General features: G+C 39.3%; 1 protein-coding gene across 1 annotated transcript in view; it reads right to left on the bottom strand.

The window, feature by feature from the left end:
* Window positions 1-98: 98 nt before the first annotated feature.
* Window positions 99-13,452, bottom strand: part of MDN1 (midasin AAA ATPase 1) — a 92,652-nt gene continuing 79,298 nt past the window's right edge. Inside the window, exons 89-102 of the mRNA XM_059842460.1 lie at window positions 13,010-13,335; window positions 11,326-11,487; window positions 10,849-10,950; window positions 10,481-10,682; window positions 9,842-10,012; window positions 8,252-8,409; window positions 6,670-6,759; window positions 6,181-6,296; window positions 5,360-5,534; window positions 4,676-4,749; window positions 4,468-4,582; window positions 3,762-3,825; window positions 2,409-2,551; window positions 99-1,071 (exon numbers count right to left, since the gene is read on the bottom strand). Of these exons, the coding sequence (XP_059698443.1) occupies window positions 883-1,071; window positions 2,409-2,551; window positions 3,762-3,825; window positions 4,468-4,582; window positions 4,676-4,749; window positions 5,360-5,534; window positions 6,181-6,296; window positions 6,670-6,759; window positions 8,252-8,409; window positions 9,842-10,012; window positions 10,481-10,682; window positions 10,849-10,950; window positions 11,326-11,487; window positions 13,010-13,335 (2,087 nt within the window). The 3' untranslated portion in view covers window positions 99-882. The remainder of the gene's footprint in view (window positions 1,072-2,408; window positions 2,552-3,761; window positions 3,826-4,467; window positions 4,583-4,675; window positions 4,750-5,359; window positions 5,535-6,180; window positions 6,297-6,669; window positions 6,760-8,251; window positions 8,410-9,841; window positions 10,013-10,480; window positions 10,683-10,848; window positions 10,951-11,325; window positions 11,488-13,009; window positions 13,336-13,452) is intronic.

Below are 13,452 nucleotides of genomic sequence, written 5' to 3'. Positions count from 1 at the left end.
GGCCAAGGCCGCCATTTCCTGCGTCCGCGCAGCGTTCAGGGCCGCGGCACGGCCCGTCGGGTTGATTCAGCTTTGATCAATTCAAGGCGCAGACGTCGTAATTACAAAGAGTGGTACCTCTCTTTATTAGCATAGACGATACAAGATGCATAGGCTTTGCAATGAAAAAACACGTCCGTGCTCCAAGACACCGGATTTATGAAACATCCCCAACGCCTGCCTCGGACAGGGGCAAACTTCACAGTGTAAAGTGGTAAGGCAGGGATCAGCATATGGCATGATTAAGAAAACTCCCTGCTGCTATCGTCAGGCAAAAGTCGGCGGCAATAATTAAAAAGGATGTGTTAAAACCGCAGAATAGTTTTAAGTATTCAAGTACTTTTTTTTTTTTTTTTTTTTTTGATTAAAACCATCTGCCTCCCCTGCTCCCCCACTATTTCCTTCCCAGAAGCACCTCCACATGGGTGATGCTGAAAAAGGCTTTATTTGTGAGACACCTCACCTTTCTAATGCAGAAATGCCTTCCTAGGAACAAGACTGGTTTTACTTATGGCAGGGAGGGAGCAGCAGGAATAATATTACCTCTTAATATTATAAATGTTTTTTTTTTTAAGGTAATAAGTTATTACAAGAGAATTTGAGACAAGTTTTACATTTCTTGTGGGAATACCAGGAGACAATCTCTCCATTGCATAATTGTCCTCTGACACTCGGGGGAGGATGCACCCAAACCATTCTGTTCTTACACAGCCTCTACCCCAGGGCAGGTCCTGCAGGATAATCTCAGTCAGGAAGAGCTTTATGACCCCATCCATGAAATGCAGTTTTTTGTATTTCAGCAGTTCAGCAGCAGCAATCAGGTCCTGACCTTGTCTACAAAGTCTAAAGAGTGTCGGAGGCAGTCACCAGCTCAAACCACTGTCTGAGGGCATCGCTCAGAGTTTCTGGGAGCGCATTCACATCTCTAAGGATCATGTAGAACGGGAATGGGAACTCTTCCATGTAAGACCTGATTTCAGGCAATTCTCCAGGTCCTTTGAATATAGGTACTTTAATGTCCAAAATAGAATCCTGTAAAAAAAATGCTGATGTTACTACTAAATGACACAGATATTCTATGATCACTGATAAAATTTACCCTATTTTCTAAGTAATTATAATTCTTCCCCCTTAGATTAAAAGTTAATAAAATACTTTTAAGATTAAAAGCCCTAAGTGTTCAGTGGTAAATCAGAGCAGAAGCTGAACATAAATCAGTGAAATGCTTTTGCCCTTTTAGATAAAATTGTACTAATCCATGAATTACAGCTAGAAGGGACTAAGCTTAAGCTTCTGCAATACCAGATTCTGTAAATAAATTCCGTCTTTTCTTAGCATTTTATGATTTGAGTTTACTGTTGGCACTTTAGTTTTATTAATTTGATGCCTTCCCAAGAGTCTGTAAGCTTTTGTGCTGAGTTTAACTGTGCAGTGCTCTGAAAGAAGATTCTTTAGCAACTTCACAGTATTTCAACAAATACTAAAAAGACAAAAATCAGATTAAACTCCAGCTGTGCTTCTTGTAAAGTAATTTCTTAGTTGCTCAGTGTAGCAGCTCAGAAATTAATAAAGCTTACAGAAAACACCTTTTTTCCCCCAGAAAAAAAAGCTTATGAAAGACATCCAGAATTTTCGCTTGATACTACAGCCAGGTTTCATGAGAACCTTTCAGCTGTTTGTCAGCAGAACTGTTAGTTTTTTAAAACTAAAGATGAGTTTTGTATGCAAAAATAAAGATGCGGGAAGAAAGCACAAACCACAAAATTAGAGTCTTTACCACATAATTCTCTGATAGATCAGGCTTATGTGCTTACTGCATTACAGAGCCTCCCTGAAACACTCCTATATATTTCAGCTTCCCATCCAAGGATATCTAAAGTTTTCTTCCCCCATTACCAGACGCAGGACTCAGCTTTCCCAACTGAGGCCCTAAATAACTCTCACACACTCCCTTCTGTCTAATGTTTAATCTCATACTGGCTCCAGCTGTCATGTCAATTGGGGACCGCTGTCAGAAATTATCAAGCTGAATCAGAGCTGAGATGGAACAAAGCATCTCTCAAACTCCAAATCTGTCAACCTGCCAGCTGCTTCCCCGGTGGCCAAGAGCTACAAGCATTCCGTTTGAAGATGGGAGCTCTTAGCCTTTCTGTGGCATGGAAGCCGAGGGTTTTTTTTTAAATACAAAAGATAAAAAGCGCAGTAAGAAGAAATGGTAGATCTGACAGACGTGGAAAACTGCACTTGGGTTCAGTATCTCTGACCTCTACAAAAGATAAGGTAGCTGTATGGCACTATAAAAGACAAGAAAAGGATGTGTATCGGTTTCTCATTCACTGCAGTTGAATACTTCTCCCTTGTTCACTTACCCGGGAATTAGGGTTGTCCAACACTACAAAAATAACAAAGATATTGGCACTCCGAGCTGCTTGAACTGCTGCTGTCACCCGTTCCTTGCCTTCCAAGAAAAGGCCTCTTCCATCAGATACAATCAAAAGCAGCTGCGCTGTTTCTGAGCACAAAGAACATTTAAAATTCCGGTAAGTTCAGAGCAAACCGTTTAAAAGGCAAAAACCCCTATTTTGCTGTTTGGCCTGTGGGATATAATGGAAGAAGGAGTATTCCTAAGGAAATTAACTCTTCAAATATAATTCTGTCAAGTCAGTCAAATTAGTCTGAAGTAAATGTCCTGCAAAATCAGACATAGCACCCATGCTGGGTTCCTCGGCACCAACCATTTCTCAACACATGTTACTCGACCCAAGTTTTCCCTAGAGTCAGGTACATCCCTCTAGAGGTACATTCCAAGCTATGTATTTAATTACACATAAAATCACAGTAATTACAGTCAGGAATGAAAGGCCTAATTGCTACAGGGGGATGCAGAACACACTTCAACAGACAGGCCCCAAATATGACACAGCTTTGTCATTTTACAAAAAGAGGTGATGAGTCCTACAGCCTTTTCTCTTGCCAGCTCCCTAACACCAAGGAGCTAATTGCTGCTGCATCTCCACCTGGTTTACACAGAAATGGATGCTGCTCCCCCTCAGAATATTGTGACATCCTGGCCACCCTGTGGCAAAGCAGCTGTGGATTATAAATCCCAGACTGTCCAGTTCTTAGAGTACTTCAACAACAAGAACTTGTAAAATATACTGGTGCCACAATGACAAGCTTTTAACTATCACAGAGCAATCTTTTAGACTAACTGTGGGGCAGACCTGAGGCAAGCAGTCTTCCAGCTTTTCTTGGAAAGAAAAGCAGCTTGTGACCTAAAGTTGCAGGACAGTGAAAGGCAGGTAGGAAGCAAATTCCTTCCTCAGAGCAGTGTGCTTCTGAATAGCTAGAGAACTCAAACTCTCAAGAAGGATAAGAAGTGTCTAGAGAGTCAGGGTCCTTAAGAAGCTGGACAATGCTCCAAGCTGGCCCTGTCTACACCTTAACACAGTCTGCAATAAGGAGGTAAAGGGAAGCACATAAGGTGTGCCATTTTGAAGTCTTACACAAAATTTTAGTGACTTACTGACAAATATGAAGTAGGTGTCGCCTGGGTTTTGAGCTAAATTTCAACCAAACATTGCTTTTGACAAAGCAAATCCCAAAGCCCTAATGCAAGTGATATTTCAGTCCTAGAAATCTTCCTGGCAGGATCCTACTTCGGGACTGTAGTGAGCATTCTGCTGCCATGGCAACAGGCACAGTAACACAAAAAAACTCACCCGGATTAATATTTTGAGACAACTGCTGTGCTGCAGCAAACATATTTGCTGATGATTCTAGAAACTGCAGAGGAAATAAATAAGAAAATCAAGTTCTCATCTTAAAAATAATAAACTTAAAAATGAAAACATTTCTAAAGAACATCTTTTTCTATTTTAAATGCTAAGACAGTCTGACCACACAACACAGATACAGTTCTTAGCATTTTCCTGTATTAACTCCTGCTTTCAATTTATTAAGTACTTTTGAACTAAAGAATCTTCAGAGAGCCTTCAAACAGATTTTTTTTTCCCCACCAATACTAGCAAAGCCATCAACACAGTACACTGTTAATGAGATTAACGGCATCATTGAAAATATACATCCTATTTCTAGGTTGAACTTCGTTGGCTTCAGCTTGAAAGGAAGTATCTAGTCTTATATTTCCCATTAAAATTAAGAACATCAGCAGTACCCAAAATACTTTTTTGGACTGAATACAGAGAAAGGTGAATGCTTAAAACTGGTATACAGTATACAGTGAGAAAACACTCTTCCTGTTATAAAATTATGACCTTTTTACCTCTTTGTTATCTAACCTGCTATCAGACTCTCAAATACAAAAAACTAGTAAAAGTTACAAAGTGATGGTGAAACCATGAAGCTGCTGATATCTTGTCTGGAAAAGGTTGGTAAACCTGTTGCCTGAGAGGCACTCTTGTGTACCTGGGCTATTTTTGTTTTCTTTTGCTGAAACTTGCAAAGACGCAATATCCGTGTCCCTGACTGGTCACTGAACTGCTCGTGGAACGGGTGCAGCAGCTGAACAGTCTCTCCAAAGCTTCAGAAAAGAGGAGAAAATTACAGCATGAAACTGGTATTTACATTCTGCTCTGAAGTAATGAAAAAAAGTCAAGATTTCAAATAAACTCACCTACACACAGCAATTTGTCCCACTTCTAGAAGAGTCAGAGCATTTCCAATAACTGCCAGGGATTCATATGCAAGCTATTAAAGAAAAATGTTGCATCAAAAATAGCATAGTCAATATTTTATTCAAAGCCCAGTATTAAATATGAAGAATGTTAGTGGAATTATTTTTCATCATCTAGAAAGATAATTGAAGAGACTGCCTATCATATGTAAGACAGTGCAATAAAGATACACTAGTTCTACTTGAGGGTTTTAGCTGATTGATTTAGAGACACCACTTTAGGTAGGCTAATGAAATAAATAAGTAACTGTTCAGAAGGAAACACACCATTTTAATTAATAAAAACCCTACAAACTGGGCTATGATGAATGGATATTTAGTACTCCAATGAACTGCCAGATAAGGAAGTTTCAGCCTTTTGTAGGCCACAAAAAGTCATTTTACAGTGGATATGTACACTTCTAACAAACTTAACAGCTCATTCTTTCAGCTAGTTGTCACTGATCTTTTGTTAATAATTCTCTCAGGCATGAAGTGACAAGAGTTCAAGCATGTGGCTTGGAAAAACAGGTGCTTTGGAATTATCAGACTTTCCAGCAGCCACCAGCCCTGTATGAAACAAGTCAGCAACTACACATCAATGACAGGCGGTTTCTCGATACTCCTCCCAAGGTTTTATTTTACCTGTTTAGAGTGATTGTCAATCATACTAGAGGAATCATCAATAGCCAGGCAAATCTGGTACTGTCGTTTGCTGGGCTTGGTCCTTCGCAGCCAGATCTTGTCCTTTCGGAACTGACTGGCAATGTACGGGATCACTTTGCGCATGTTCAGTCTCTTCCCAGTTCTGTAGTCTCCTCTGAAAGTCGAGAAAAAAGACATAGTGACAAGGGTTATCAGCAGATATCTCATTCTGGAAATCCATGGACTATGCAGCATATACACCAAATATTTTTTTTTAAAATACAACAAATCCACTATTAGTAATTTAAATACTGATATTTCATTATAAATAAAATACCCTCCACTTTTTTAATGTAAGATGAATACTCAGTGGTTTTAAAAGAAAATTATATCTAGGTACCTAAAATGGAAGGCAGACATTGAACTTACATTCCACCAGTTTAAAACAAGTCTAAAAAATCATTTAATGTTATAAACAATGTAAAACATTTTGACATTTAACATAATCTTTCATTTAACTTCAAATGGTGAAGTTCATTAATCACCTGTTGCACAGGAGGAAAAAAAAAGTAGAAGACAATATCCTCAGGAGGAAAAAAAAAAGTAGAAGACAATATTCTCAGGATGGGTGCCAACTACTATATCATGTTTGCGTTTCAGAGAATAACCTAATGTTCCTGTACAAGGAAATTGAAGGCATTTGCAAACAGGAATAATTACTGTAACGCAAGAACGACATAAAGCTGCAGTTTTACAAAGGATAAAGTGCCCCAAACCCATGAGTTCAAAGAAATCAGAACTCTCAAAAAGACCCAACTTACTTCAGCTTGGCGGCCTGAGTGGGTTCCAGGATGAGTCGCAGCTGCTCACAAAGTTGCTGTGATAGAGGAGCTGTCAGTACTAAATACTTCTGCCACAGCTGTGCTGCTTCCTTCTCCTACATCATCACGCAAAGAAATTAAAGCAAATTATGAATGAACAAAACAAGATGGGGAGCACTGTCTGAAGACAGAAACCAAGCCACAGTGCACCAAGGGGAAGGCAGTAACCAGCTAAAACTGAGGGTGCCTCACGTGACAATCTGCATTCACATTCAAAACAAGATCTGAAACAGCATCCTGCTTCAAGAATAATGTATTATGTTTTTCAAAGTAAGGAAACGTAACAACAAAAATAGAATCTATATAATGTGATTTTGAGTATTTAAATTCCAGCCTGCTTGGATTCCTCAATGTTTTAGCAGTAAAAGAAGATGAAATAATTCAATGAAGGTTTTTATGACAGTTTTATATTCAAATGAGGTCACGAACCTCCTCGGGAGTTCCAGGCTGTTGTGTCTGCCAAGCTTCCAAATGCCTTTCAAGTTCCTTTCTTAGCTCTTCAGGATCTCTAATGATGTGCTAGAAGTGGAGTTATGAGTTTTATGAGACAGAAAAAATAAGTTTACAAATCTGGTGATTCCCAAAGTATAGCAAACTATAAAGAAAGTAAAATGCATTGTTCTCATCCTTATAAACATAAAAATACCTGAACACCTAAATGAAGATTCTAAATCTCCATGGGTTTTTAATAGCTTCTACGTACATGAAGGATAAATACCCCCCCACAAATTTCTCCATATGTGATTTAATCAATATAGAAACAAAGCTTGGAACATCTCTGATAATGACACTGAATACAATAAGATATAGAGTTTCAAGATAAATCAGTGAAATGATCTTGAAAAACACCAGATTTATGGACAGTATAATGGAGACCAAACTATTGAACCTACACCTAGCTAGTATCTTTGAAAACACAGTATACTTAATTATATTTTTATACAAGCTTCATTGAAACCACTTGAAGACTGAATGACATCCTCCTCCTTTCCTGGCACCAAATATTATTTAATAAGCTATTCTGTTAAAGGACACCCAAAGCTTTATGATATTTCTTTTACTCTCACTGTGCTTTCAGTGACAGCCTCTGTCCCTGACTTAAAAACCCCCAGTTTGGCCAAACTGCAGTACATGGTCTGTATAACCTGCAGGCTTACAGACTAAGGAAAATAAGCCCATGACTCCAAACTCAATAGTCCCAGTAACTTCTCATTCCTCAAGAAGCAGGAACTGTCCTGCTGGCCACCTGCTGCACATTTAAGGAAGGGAAAAAGAACAGACACAGGGGATTTCTCTCTTCTTCCTTCTTCTGAAAGGTAAGAAGCTGCAGTTTTTCCCCAGCTGCCTCTTTCCCTTCCCCTTTAAATGATGCTTCAAGAGCTCCCTCTCCTGTTCCACATTTTGTGTGCCAGTTGGAAAAAACCTACAAAGCTCAAAGCCACAATTATTCTGACAACATGAGAACACTTGCACTCAGCAGCCTTTTCCCAAGAAGCTGCAATACTTGGCATTAAGATAGAAATACTCAGTGCAGCTGGCACACAATCCTTTCTCTGTTATGCACAGAAAGAGTAAAATAGCATCCTCCAAGTGTGTACTTAGGACATGATACTGTAAGAATGAAAGGTCAGTCCTTCTAAAAAAAAAAACACACATTGAAAATATTTTTATCAACTGGTTATCCACTACCAACTGCTTCTATGCCATAGGTCATAGAATAAAATGTGCTTTTTCACAGAAGTTTGCACTGGAAAACCATGTTACAGGAAGCTCTAGGATCTTCTAGGCCATGGTATTTTTTTAATTGAGACATTAATAAAAAGCTCAAAAAGGTTCTATAATACCTACAATCAGCTGTTATAAAGAAATACTGTATTGATGTATAATGACTGAATTGGCTGAAAAAAAGTAATTCTAGTATTTTGCATTCACTGAGTTTTATTAACACAGGTCAAGTAAAACCCTCTCTTTCTCCTGCTGTAGCTGAAAGAAGACAGACTGGGTATCCTACCTGGGGAATGTCCATCAGAAACTGGTGGGCTGTGTGTATGGTTGAGTCCTTGCTTCTCTCTGGCTTCTCTTCAGTCACCTTTAGTAGTTTTTCTGGTGCAGAGTCACTGACATCCTCTGAGTCAAAAGTCTTGAGCTCTGGCTCCACGTCACCTGGTCCTACAACCACAAAACTAATTACTGACTTCATGGGTCACACATAATACAAAAAGCAAAATTGTATCTTGACTCTTTCACAGTGCATCTTATATGCTTTGTACTGCAGCTGACATTTTCTTTTAGAAGAAGTGCCAAATTTTAAGACATTTATTTCTAGGAATGGGATGAATACATCTTGCAGCTCACTGGAACAGAAAACCATGCATTTCCTAATGCAAACTGTTTTTCTGTGTTGTAAACTTCTTGCCAAACAAAGTAATTGTTAACAGATATTTAACACCTGATAGTTTCACTGGTGAATTACATTTACTGACTCTCATAGCCTCTCTGACAGAATGATAGGAGGTATAAAGTCAAATGAGAAGTCAGAAAATCATCACTAAAAATGGCAATCTTCGCTTATCTTTTACTCTATGATATTTTTAACAGAACAGTTTTCTATAAATCAAAATTCAATTTACAAATAAAGGAACGAACTAGAGAGTTTGTTTTATTAGTTTCTACAGTACTATGCTATTTACAACTCATTTTTAAGAATTATTCTAGGGGAGAAAAAGAATGGCATTGTAGGACATGTTTCAAAGACTAGTTTTTCAGAACATACAGTTAGAGAATCACGTGGAAAAACAAGTTGACTGATTACATGCACACCTGTACCATAAATAGAGTCTAGCAAGAGATCTAAGTGATTAAAGCTCAAGGGAGTGGGAGGCAAAAATGTAAGCTTGTAAAACTTGTCTCCCCTCTCCAGCCATGCTTTGTGTTGTTCAAGAAGAAAACTGTCCAAAATTCCAAGCTATGATGTCATTTCTTAGATTCAAAATTACAATTTCTATTGCAATTGGCAAGAGATACTTCTACCTAGCTTTTTTTTTCTTTTGGAAGGGGGGGTGTTGTGTGGCTGACAAGTCAGACTATCTTGTCTACCAACTACTGCTGTCAGCTGCTCAGTTTTGTTCCCACTTAAGAAAGAAGGCATTGAGAGTTTGGTGCTACCTCACCAGATTTTGTTCAGACCAGCTCCTCTACTTCTTTCTGGTTTGTTTTTTTGGGTTTTTTTTGCCAGAAGTTATACATAAAACAGTTGAGTTATGTGGTGCTGATGGTGGTGACACTGGAATGTGTTGTTAAATGCCAATTAATTAAGTGAATTGGCACTGTGCTGAACAGCGGGGAAGTGTTTGCTTTTTATTTCTTCAAAGTGGTGGATAAAGATTAGAGACCATTAACCTGAAAGAAAGCAGCAAACCCCTCTGTCACTCAATTTAAAAAAGGCTAATGCTGGTTACTGGGCAGAAGTAAGAATACTGCTGCAGAGGAATCAATTTAGAGCAGGCATTTAGCCTTATGAAACATGCAAATCTAAATACCTACATATACTTCTAAAGATCCATATCAGCAATCATTTAGAATGCTTTACAAGTTAACGTACCAGAAGGTTTAGTGGCATTAGACTTCTTTTTCTCTGGCTTCAGCTCTTCAGTGTCTACTGCTGTGAGATCCTCATCCTGCATTTCTGTTTCCATTGCTGCATCTTCAAAGTCTTCTTCTTCCTTTTCTTCAGGAGGCATAATAGGCTTCTCTTGCTCCTTGCTAGCTACATCTGCACAAAGACAACAATACTTGTGAAGAGGAACGTGGAAGGAGAAGTAGTCAAGTTAAAAAAAATATTGCATTCTGAAGCCACTGTTTATCAATTTCAGTGAACTTAAAAGAGATCTGGGGCTCAAAGCCCTGTTTTATCTTTCACTCTGCTGTACTGTGTCATGTCAGTAAGCTATTGCCTTGATTAGCTGCAGTAAGATTTGAAGAGAATAGATTGTAAAGATACTAAGATAAAAATCAATTTTTTTTAAGTCAGAATCAGTATTTTCTGAAGTGTTATTGTTGGTTTGAGTCCAACTGCCAAAGAGTAGTGATTTATTGTAGTGAAATGGTGTGGCACCTTGAACCAAAGCAAGGATTGTTGAACATAACTTTAAAAAGCAAACAGGGAAAACTACAGCCAATACGAGTGTTTCAGGATTTGATTCTGCAGTGACAACTCTTTCCCCCAGAAATACCACTGTACCATATGTCTGTGCATCATATTGTTCAGAGCCTTGTTTAATATGTTCAAATGCATCAGCCTCCTCCACGTTTTGTTTAGGCTGAGTTGCATCTTGCTTTGCTTCACTGCTGGATTCCATGGTTCTCAGTCGCTTGTGGATGCGTTCATTGTGATCTCCCATCGAGCGCTCATTGTCGGCCTGGCCAGGTTTCCTCTTGAAACTCTGAAAAGGAACAAATTAACCATGAACTTCAAGAGAGGTGTACCACACCACTAATGAGAACAGTGCCACAGGTGTACCACAACACTAATGAGACAAGGAGAAACTGAGTCCTGCCTATTTGCTGGTTAATATTAAGAACTTAAACAAACATTTAAAAGAGACAAACCTGTGTATTTTTTATGCTTTGCTTCTGAGAAGCCATCCGGGCCATGCGTGTGGATTCATGGCCTTCTGACTGATTTGCACTTGAAGCTCCAGTTCCACTTTCCTGAAAGAAAAAAAAAACAAATTTCAAGTGTAACCAAAAATAGAAACTACTGTAAACAAACTCCAGATGTTAAACTGCCATGGTTTGTCACATTCTGTTCTGAATGACCAATGGCTCATAACTGCAAGTACAATTCTTATGGATAGCAGACAAGCCACTTCTACAGTTCAACAATTATCCTAAACTTACCTTTATAGCACGGAAAATGCAAGGTACCTAACATAGTCTTTAAAGTTTTTTTAAGTGAATTTACAAATGGTATAAACTAAGGTCTTATATACAGTTCTTAAAAACTATGGCAGCAGTTCCCTGATTTCAACTTGAAAACATATGAACATTTAGCATTTTTAGCTCAGACACTTCCACATATTTTACCTCTTTAGACTGGTCTCTTTCTGAAGCCTCTCCAGCCAGCTCAACAGCACTGTCACTCTGCAGATTTTCTTGCCCAGTCTGTCCTTGTGTTTCATGCTCCATTCTTTCCTCAGCCTCAGGGATCTCTTCATCCATCTTTGGATTATCTTTATCCTCCTCTTCCTGAAACAACGTCAGATTATTTTAGCATTCTAAAAAACATTGAGAACTGTGTGCTATTGAAAGGCACTTAAAGACAAATACAGTTATAAGACACAGTCAGGATGGCTTAACAAAGGGAAAGTCCTGTTTAACTGGATACCCCTTCTGTAATGAAGTCACTGGCCTAGCAGATGAAGAGAAGGCAGTGAATGCAGTTTTTCTGGATTTTTAGTAAGGATTTTGATGAGTGTCCCTCACAGCATCCTTTTGGACACGTTGTCCAGCTGTGGGAGGAGCAGATTCAGTGTGCTGGGTGGATTCTAGGGTTGAAATAGTTGTAGTGAAAGGGGTTTCATCTGGTGACAGTCACCAGTGCTGTTCCTTGGGTTTCAGCTCCAAGACTAGTCCTGTTCAATGTATTTATCAATGAGCTGGATACAGGAGTTGAATGCTCCATTAGCAAGTTTGCTGATACAAACTGGGAGGTGCTTTTATCCTCTCTTGGAAGATAAAAGGCCCCTTGCAAAGGGATTTAGATAGACTGGGGCACTGGACTATGATTAAGGGAATGAAATTTAACAGGTCCAAATGCCGGATTCTGCACCTAGGACAGAGTAACACTGGGCTCAAGCATAGACAGAAAGAGGAGTGGTTGGAGAGCAGCCCTGCAAAGGGATCTGGGGAAGCTGGCCCACAGCAGACTCAGTGTGAGTGAGCATTGAGCCCTGGCAGCCAGAGGGCAATCCCCATCCTGGGGTGCATCAAACACAGCAACATCAGCTGGTCAAAAGAGGTGGTGGATCCACTGTATTCAGCATTGGTGCAGCCTCACCTGAGTGCTGTGTGCAGTTCTGGGCCCCACAAGTTAAGAAGGATGTGAAGGCCCTTACATGAGGCCAGAGGGCAACAAAGGTCATGCAAGGGCTGGAAGCAATGTCCTAGAAAGAGTGGCTAAGGACTTTGGGCCTATCTAGTTTGGAAAGAAGGAGGCTGAAGGGTGGCCCCATTGCTCTCTACAACTTCCTGAGGAAGGGACATAGAGAGAGAGGTGCTGATCCCTTCACCCCGGTACCCAGTGATAGGATGCATGGGAATGGTCATTAGGACTTCAGTATCACTTCTTTACTGACAGAGTGATCAAACACTGGAACAGGCTTCCTAGAGAGGTGGCCAATGCCCCAGAGCTGCCAGTGTTTAAGAGGCATTTGGACAATGTGCTTAATAATATGCTTAAACTTCTGGTCAGCCCTGAAGTGGTTAGGCAGCTGGACTAGATGATCACTGTAGGTCCCTTACAGCTGAAAGAGTCTGCTCCATTCTAACACAAGGCTGAGGAGGCGGCAGGAACACAGATAGCAGAAACACATGCTTAATAAGTATAGTTCTTATTATCTTGATCAAGACTCTAACATTATGTCTATTCAATGTCAAATTTCTTTCAGAGTATCACAGAGCACATCCATTTCTTAAATCTTGTATAAGGCAATTAAAAAAAAAAAAAAAAAAGGAAAAGAAAATCACACTTTTATTTATTACACTGTACCTGAGGTTGAAGGCCTTGGTCTTCATTAGGGATTCCCTTTTCTTCAGCAGATTCATTTTTTTTTTCATCAGGTGGTTGTGACTCTTCCTCTTCTTCTTGTGCATCCTCAGTGTTCCCTGCCTTTTCTTCTTGATCATGATCTTGATCTTCTTTATCTCCTTCATCTTCCTTCTCCTCTTTATCTTCAGAAATGCCTTCTTCAGCTGCTTTTGCGTCTTGATCATCTCTTTCTGTCTCCCCAGTATCCTCTGCATTCTGTTCTTCTGTCTTCTCTGCCTCATTTAAATCCATAGGTTTCTCATCTATTTCAAAATCATTCTCTTCTTCTGGATTAAAAAAAAAAAAACAAACAAACAGAAAGGTATATAAAACTTTCAGGGAAGTATAGAGATAGTGAATATTACAGGTATTTGAAATAAAACTGCCCAGTCAATCAAAATCCC

The sequence above is a fragment of the Haemorhous mexicanus genome, chromosome 3, assembly GCF_027477595.1.
Source record: "Haemorhous mexicanus isolate bHaeMex1 chromosome 3, bHaeMex1.pri, whole genome shotgun sequence".
Lineage (NCBI taxonomy): Eukaryota > Metazoa > Chordata > Aves > Passeriformes > Fringillidae > Haemorhous > Haemorhous mexicanus.
Note: the sequence above shows the minus strand (reverse complement) of the source record. Positions and strands in the feature narration are given on the sequence as shown.